Genomic DNA, 7902 nt, shown 5'->3' with positions numbered 1-7902 from the left:
TCTCTCTCCTCTCTCCTCTCTCCTCTCCTCTCTCTCCTCTCTCTCCTCTGTCCTCTCTCTCCTCTCTTCTCCTCCTCTCTCTCCTCTCTCTCTCCTCTCTCCTCTCTCTCCTCTCTCTCCTCTCTCTCCTCTCTCTCTCCTCTCTCTCCTCTTCTCTCCTCTCTCCTCTCCTCTCTCCTCTCCTCTCTCTCCTCCTCTCTCCTCTCTCCTCTCCTCTCTCTCCTCTCTCTCCTCTGTCCTCTCTCTCCTCTCTTCTCCTCCTCTCTCTCCTCTCTCTCCTCTCTCTCCTCTTCTCTCCTCTCTCCTCTCCTCTCTCCTCTCCTCTCTCTCCTCCTCTCTCCTCTCTCTCCTCTCTCTCCTCTGTCCTCTCTCTCCTCTCTTCTCCTCCTCTCTCTCCTCTCTCCCCTCTCTCCTCTCTCCTCTGTCCTCTGTCCTCTCTCTCTCTCCTCCTCTCTCCTCTCTCCTCTCCTCTCTCTCCTCTCCTCTCTCCTCTCTCCTCTCTCCTCTCTCCTCTCTCCCCTCTCCTCTCTCTCCTCTCCTCTCTCTCCCCTTCTCTCTCCTCTCCTCCTCTCTCCTCTCTCCTCTATCTCCTCTCTCTCCTCTCTGTAGTTGAGTCATGTTGCAGCAGACGATCTCGTTGTCTCTTCTGGCTGTGATGTCACAGACGGTTGCCGGGTGACGCTTGTCCGGACCTCCTTCCTGCCCTCGACCCTCATGGCTCGCCGCGTCTCTCTCGAGGACCCCTCGGAGCTGCCCGCTGCTCTGCCCGAACAGACAGCGACACGCAGGACCACTAGGGAGACGCCCTCTACCTCGCCTGAGCCAAAAACGCAGCTCAGGACCCTGAGACAGATGGCCACCTCGCTGCCCGAGGAGATAACATCATTTAGGACCCCAAGTAAGGTGCCCTCTACCCCGCCTGAGCTACAAACAGAATCTAGAAGAGAGAGACGGTCGGCCACATCACTGCCTGAACAGATAACATCATTCAGGACCCCAAAAAAGGTACTTGCTACCCAGCCAGAACAAATAACAGCATACAGGACCCAGAGAGAGGCATCCTTGACTCCGCCTGAGCAAAAAACACAGCTCAGGACCCAAATATCAGGACCGCCCTCCCCATTGCCTGTTTACACCACAAACAGGACCCAAGCGGAGCTGCCCTCTCCACTGCCTGTCTGCACCACAGCGAGGACCCCAAGCAGCTCAGGGTCGTCCGTCAACCTGCCTGCAGAGAAACAGGAAGCGAGGGCGGGGCTAGCCCTGACCGGGGGCATGCTGGGTAATGGGAGGAGCCAGCGAGCAGAGAGAGAGAGAAAAAGAGAGGGAGAGGGAGAGAGAGTGGTGAGAAGAGAGAGGGTATGTATTTAAAATGTGTTGCAGAGCCCCTGTCTCTCTGTCTGTCTGTCTGCATTGCCATTGAAGATCATTGAGGGTATAGTTAGCACACTGTGGTCCCATTCTATCAATGGCATCCCATTGCAGCTGCCCTATACTTGTGCTACCATCGCCCCTCAGTGTAATACAGAACCATTATCGTCTCTCTCTCTCTCTCAGCACTGCCCCCCAAAGGTCATAGTGCGTGCCCCTTTCCTGAACTCCGACCCTGACCTTTCCCTGACCCCTGAAGAGATTGCGGTCAAGCAGAGAAAAGTTGACAAAATCCGAAGCATGGTGACCAAGAGGTGAGTGACTGAGAGAAGAGTCCCACAGTAACAGCACAGTGTAAGAAAGCATACAGCATGGGGAAGCATAGGGAAGCATTGTAAAGCACAGAGAGGTTTGGTAAAGCATAGGGAAGCATTGTAAAGCACAGAGAGGTCTGGTAAAGCATAGGGAAGCATTGTAAAGCACAGAGAGGTCTGGTAAAGCATAGGGAAGCATTGTAAAGCACAGAGAGGTCTGGTAAAGCATAGGGAAGCATTGTAAAGCACAGAGAGGTCTGGTAAAGCATAGGGAAGCATTGTAAAGCACAGAGAGGTCTGGTAAAGCATAGGGAAGCATTGTAAAGCACAGAGAGGTCTGGTAAAGCATAGGGAAGCATTGTAAAGCACAGAGAGGTCTGGTAAAGCATAGGGAAGCATTGTAAAGCACAGAGAGGTCTGGTAAAGCATAGGGAAGCATTGTAAAGCACAGAGAGGTCTGTTAAAGCACAGGGAAGCATTGTAAAGCACAGCACAGTGTAATAAAGCTATTATGTCTTCTCTCCCCTCTCCCCTCCCCTCTGTCTCAGTGTAGCTCAGGAGAGGTGCAGTACCTCTCTCATTCCCCTAGAGGGCGACGGGGAGAGGGAGCGCATCATCAGCCTCTCTTTCGCTCTGGCCAATGAGGCTTCGAGGAGGAGTCGTGAGATGGCTGGTCAGTCAAACCTAACCAATGTTTTTATCGTCTGGCTGTAAATTATTGATATCTTTATTTATAACTCATAACTGTTTTTACATTAGAGATATTAAGCCGTGATAAAGGGATATTTAAAACCAATATGAGGGTAAATTTAATTATTTCATATACACATACAATGTCGTATCAAACTCATTTTTTATTGAAATTCGCTCACTATTTCAAAGACATTTATAAAGTGAAATTCAGTCTATATGTAAAACTCATTTTAGCGTAAATTCATCCACTAGCTGTAATTAATTTCAGGGTCAATTAACCGCGTGCAAAAACTCAATTATAAAAATGTAAGACTGAGGTTAAAGTCAGCGTTGTATTTAAACTTTTTACAATGTGAATTCCCTGCCTCCTCTCTCTCTCTCTCCTCTCAGCTCAGTCTCTGCTGGACTGCAGTGACTCCAATGCCGAGAATGATGATTTTTGGAAATTTACTACGAGAGAGAAGAGTGAAATTTGGGGTTCCCTGAATTTCGGGGGCCCCCGACTCCCTAGCCCCGCCCCCAGCCCCCCCCGGCCATCCCACAGTGCAGTGGGGCGACAGGAGACCGAAGAGAGCACAGGACAGCCCTCCAATCAGCTCCTGTATATCTCAGAAGAGGCAGCCAATAGGAATCTGAGCTCAGAGACGGCCACCAATCAGAATGAAGGGTTGGAAATGCCAGCCAGTGATAATCAAGGGGGGAATGCCTCGCCCAATCAGATTCGACCGGACGCCAGATTGACGCCCAGTGAAAACGAAGGGAGAAACGTTTCACCCAATCAAACTGAAGGTCTTGAAATGTCGGCCAGTCAAATTCGAGGGAGAGACGGCTCGCCCAATGAGATTCAGCTTGACTCCAAAATGCCGTCCAGTGAAATCGAAGGGATTGATGCGTCGTCCAATCAGAACAAAGACAAAAACGTGTCGACCAGTGAAACCGAAGGCTTGGAAATGTCACCCAATGAAATGGAAGAAGGCTACGAACTTCCGACCAATGAAATTGAAAGGAGAAAAACCTCGCCCAATGAAATCGAAGACCCCAAACTGCCGCCCAATGAAATTCACATCCTGGAAGAAATAACGACCTATCAAATCTTCAGCTCTGACAAACGAGCCAATCAGCAAGCTCAGCTGGCCAAACCACCATCCAATCAGTGCTCAGTACCCCAAACGGCCAATCAAATCACAGCGGCAGAAAAAAACAACGCTTTCGTCAAAGCGGCAAATCAGAAAGCAGAAACCCAACATCTAGCCAATCAGAGCTCAGGAGAGACTGCAGCAGAACGACCCGGCCAGCAGAGAACCAATGGGATCCTGTTTTACATCCGAAAAGAGGCGGGACCTGGCCAGGAGTTAGCCAGTCCGGATTCAGGGTTCTGTGAGGCGGACCTAACAGCCAATCAGACCTCAGCTTTTGAAGACAGTCGTTTGACAGTGCTGCACACCAGTCTGTGATGTCATAACCATTCAAACGCTTGACATTTTTAATTTTGTGGAGGAGGGTCACAGAAAGTGAAAGAGAGAGAGAGAGAGAAAGTAGAAGAGAGAGAGAGAGAGAGAGCGCGAGAGAGAGAGAGAGAGAGAGAGAGAGAGGCAGCAGCAGCAAGATGAGCTCTTAATTTAAACTAAAAAAATGTTAATCTAGAGTAAATTTAATTGTGAGAATTAAGAATATAAATCAGTAAGAACAAATAAAAAACAAATGGAAAACTTTTACTACAGAAATAAGACATCCAGGAAAAATTAAACAATTAAACAAGAAAGAAAGAAAGAAAGAAAGAAAGAAAGAGAAAGAAAGAAATAGAAAGAAAGCAAAAGAAAAGAACTGAACTGAAGAGGAAAAGAAAAGAAATAAGACCTCCAGGAAAATTAAACAAGAAAGAAAGAGAAAGAAAGAAAGAAACAGAAAGAAAGAGAAATAAACAGAAAGAAAGAGAAAGAAACAGAAAGAAATAGAAAGAAACAGACAAATTGAAATAAACAGAAAGAAAGAAAAAGAAAGAAAAAGAAAAGAACTGAAGAGGAAAATAAAAGGTAAGCCTTTTTAATATAACAAATTAACTAAAACCTAATAGCTAAAAACTCTCAGTCACTGAAAGCAGCTGAAACCGGTTGGTTTTTGGCAGTTGGTCGGAATGGATAAATGTATCAATTTAGACCTGCAGAGTGGGAGGGGCCAGACTAGCAGTGTAATCCGATACCCTGATGAGGTCACCAGTGCAAAGGCAAAGAAGCTGTATAAGAACAAGCTAATGAAGGAGTCCCCAGAGACACTGATAACAGACTGCAGCCTGGCTGGGGGCAAGAGGACCAAAACCAACCTGCTGTTCTATACACAGCACCCCACTGCCTGGCACACAGCCCTCTGCACAGCACATAGTAATATCAAGCTGGGAGGGATTTGCAAAGGAAGGCAACTGCGTATAGGAGATGAAACTGACCCTGACAGCACAAGGCTCAGCATCAATGTGTTTTATAATGGCACTATTATGATTCAGGGAACTGAGGCCAGCCTAGAACTATTCGAGAAAGATTTCCAGGCTCTAAAAGAACTGGCTGAGAAGGAGAAAAAAAATCCAGAGGTACTAGACCCAGAACAGCAGCCAGCTCCCCACACCGCAGACACAGCCCCCTGCAGCCCCCACACTGCAGACACAGCCCCCTGCAGCTCCCCCACTGCAGCCCCCCGCACCCCCCCGCTCACCCCCAGACTGCCCAGCACAGTGCAGCACTTGAAGGAATGCCTCTCACTGCTGGAGGTGGAGTTTGCAGAATTCAAGGAGCTCACCCTGACCACGCTGACAGAGAACGACCTCGTGCAGCAGATAAGAGACGAGGTGAGGCAGGTGAGGAACGAGGCCAGGGCTTCCATCAGGGAGCTGGGAGCTGAGATGGGAGAGTTGCGGCAGGACAACGAGGCCCTGAGAAACGAGCTGGCCAAGCTGAGAGAGGAGCTGCAGCGCAAAGAGAGGAGCATACAGAGCCTGAGAGAGCAGCTACTCAGAGTCACACCTCCTCCCCCCCACCCAGAACAGCAACACCACAGCCAGCCCAAGAACACAGGAGCTCCAGCAAGCAGGGCCTGTCTGACTGACACCGACACCGATACACACACCACATCATCCCACACACACACTGATCCAAACACACACCCCACTCCCCCAGCACACCCCGACAGTGAGACACTCCCCCCCACCACACACACTACCCCCCACTCCCCCACCACACACACTGATCCAAACACACACCCCACTCCCCCAGCACACCCCGACAGTGAGACACTCCCCCCCACCACACACACTACCCCCCACTCCCCCACCACACACACTGCCCCTCCCTCCCACATCACACACACTGCCCCAGAGACACAGACTCCCTCGAGTAGACAGGCTAATAAAATATACAGCTCCAAGGTAGCCATTCTTATCGACTCCAACGGGAAGTACTTGAACCAGCGAAGACTCTTCCCCAGCAGCCGGGTAGCAAAATTCTGGTGCCCAACTACAGAAAGGGCGCTCCAGCTGCTGTGCCAGTCGACCCTGAGAGACCCCGAGCACATTATCATCCACACTGGCACCAACGACCTGGGCTCTCAGGGGGAAGATGTGGCCGAGTCGGTAAGGAGAGTAGCGGAGAAGGCCACAAAGGAGTTCCCTGGTGCGAAGATAGTGATCTCCACCCTGCTGCCCAGAGAGGACGTCCCCCAGCACACTATTCAGAGGATCAACAGTGACATCTCCAGAGGCTGTGCCCTTCTGCCTAATGTCCACTTGGCACACCACCCCACCCTGAGCACGCTGCACCTGTACGACCATGTACACCTCGACCAGGAAGGCGTTAGGATCTTCGCCAAAAACCTAAAGGACACTGCCATGGGCCGAGACCCCGCCAGCCACCCCCGAAACAGGAGCACACCGGACCACCACCAAGGACAGCGCAGCCCTGTGCTTACGAGGAGACCCCCCCAAGAACACCAGCCTCTGCAGCCTGGACACTGGCAGCACACACTACAACAGACCAGAAGAGCCCAGCCCAGCAGAGCCCAGCCCAGAGGGACCCAGCCCAGCAGAGCCCAGCCCAGAGGGATCCAGCCCAACAGAGCCCAGCCCAGAGGGATCCAGGAACAGCAGCAGCTCCAGCACAGCAGTCAGACAGAGCAGCAGCAACACAGCTATGCAGCAGCTGCTTCCAAACCAAGGACCCTAGCCAGCTCTGAGATGGGGGAGATACGGCAGCTCCTGAACTTAATTTTCAAAATCATGAGCTAAGTACACCCCACTCTAAATGTATTAGAAAAGAAATGTACAACTAATAATAATTAGAATAAGAAAATAATACAAATAATAAGAAAATACTTAATAGTGTAAAACATGTTACTGATTTATGTTCAATGTTTCTGACATTATATTTTATTCTAGATAATAATTATAAATAGCTTAAATTATAAATATGAGATCGCTTACAATTAGCTCCTGGAATATTCAGGGTTTGTGTTCGTCAGTGTTTGGGCTGAAGAGCACAGACCCTGAATTCATCAGAAATATAAATAACATAGATATAATTATTCTCCACGAGACGTGGTGCCGTGCTGATGTGTCCACTCACTGTCCCTCAGGCTACAGGGAGATTATAGTGCCCTCCCTGAAACACTCACACGTAAAACGTGGCAGAGACTCAGGGGGGATCATTGTGTGGTACAGAGAGGAGCTCACCGACTCTATTAGACCAATAAGAACAGGAGAGACCCACCTGTGGCTAAAAATGAGTAATAGCATTGTCACCTGCCAAACAGATATCTACCTGTGTGCAGCCTACATCCCCCCATCGGACTCCCCTTATTACAAGGAAGACACCTTCCATGATCTCCAGACAGAGATCTGCCACTTCCAGGCCCAGGGAAGTGTGCTGCTCTGCGGTGACTTTAATGCCAGAACAGGCACTCTGCCTGACTTCATGAACACACAGGGGAACAGCCACATATTCGGACAATCCCCTCTATACCACACGCACATGACCACAAACAGGAATAGCCATGACAGTGTGGTAAATAAAAATGGGAGACAATTATTGAATCTCTGTCAAGGCCTAGGCCTATATATCATGAATGGCAGGATCAGAGGGGACTCTTTAGGTAGGTTTACATACAGCTCAGCTCTTGGTAACAGTGTGGTGGACTATGCCATCACTGACCTGGACCCCTCCTCTATTAATGCATTCACTGTCAGACCACAAACCCCCCTGTCAGATCACAGTCAAATCACTGTGTTCATAAAAAGAACAGAGCAGATCAACAACACACAGACACAGCCCTGTAAGCTGTACAATCTAAACCATTCCTACAGATGGGCTCCAAACAGCACAGAAATATACAAAGAAGCAATTGGCACCAATGAAATAGAAACCCTAATACACACATTTCAAAACACACAGTATCAACACACAAAAACAGGAGTAACTCTGGCTGTAAAAGATTTGAATAACATATTTAGAAAAGCAGCAGAAAAATCTAAATTAAAAATAGTAAA

At 49.1% G+C, this 7902-nt stretch overlaps 1 protein-coding gene across 2 annotated transcripts in view; it reads left to right on the top strand.

Moving 5' to 3' along the window:
• LOC131734593 (mediator of DNA damage checkpoint protein 1-like) overlaps window positions 1-4292 on the top strand; it is a 9931-nt gene extending 5639 nt beyond the window's left edge. For both annotated transcript variants that reach the window (XM_059021390.1, XM_059021389.1), the window contains 4 exons: window positions 610-1359; window positions 1558-1685; window positions 2234-2358; window positions 2769-4292. In XM_059021390.1, coding sequence (XP_058877373.1) covers window positions 610-1359; window positions 1558-1685; window positions 2234-2358; window positions 2769-3832 — 2067 coding nt within the window. In that variant the 3' untranslated portion in view covers window positions 3833-4292. The remainder of the gene's footprint in view (window positions 1-609; window positions 1360-1557; window positions 1686-2233; window positions 2359-2768) is intronic.
• The last annotated feature ends 3610 nt before the right edge of the window (window positions 4293-7902 follow it).

The sequence above is a fragment of the Acipenser ruthenus genome, unplaced genomic scaffold (genome assembly GCF_902713425.1).
Source record: "Acipenser ruthenus unplaced genomic scaffold, fAciRut3.2 maternal haplotype, whole genome shotgun sequence".
In the NCBI taxonomy this organism is placed as follows: domain Eukaryota; kingdom Metazoa; phylum Chordata; class Actinopteri; order Acipenseriformes; family Acipenseridae; genus Acipenser; species Acipenser ruthenus.
The sequence above is the reverse complement of the archived record's forward strand: the minus strand, read 5'-3'. Positions and strand labels throughout refer to the sequence as shown.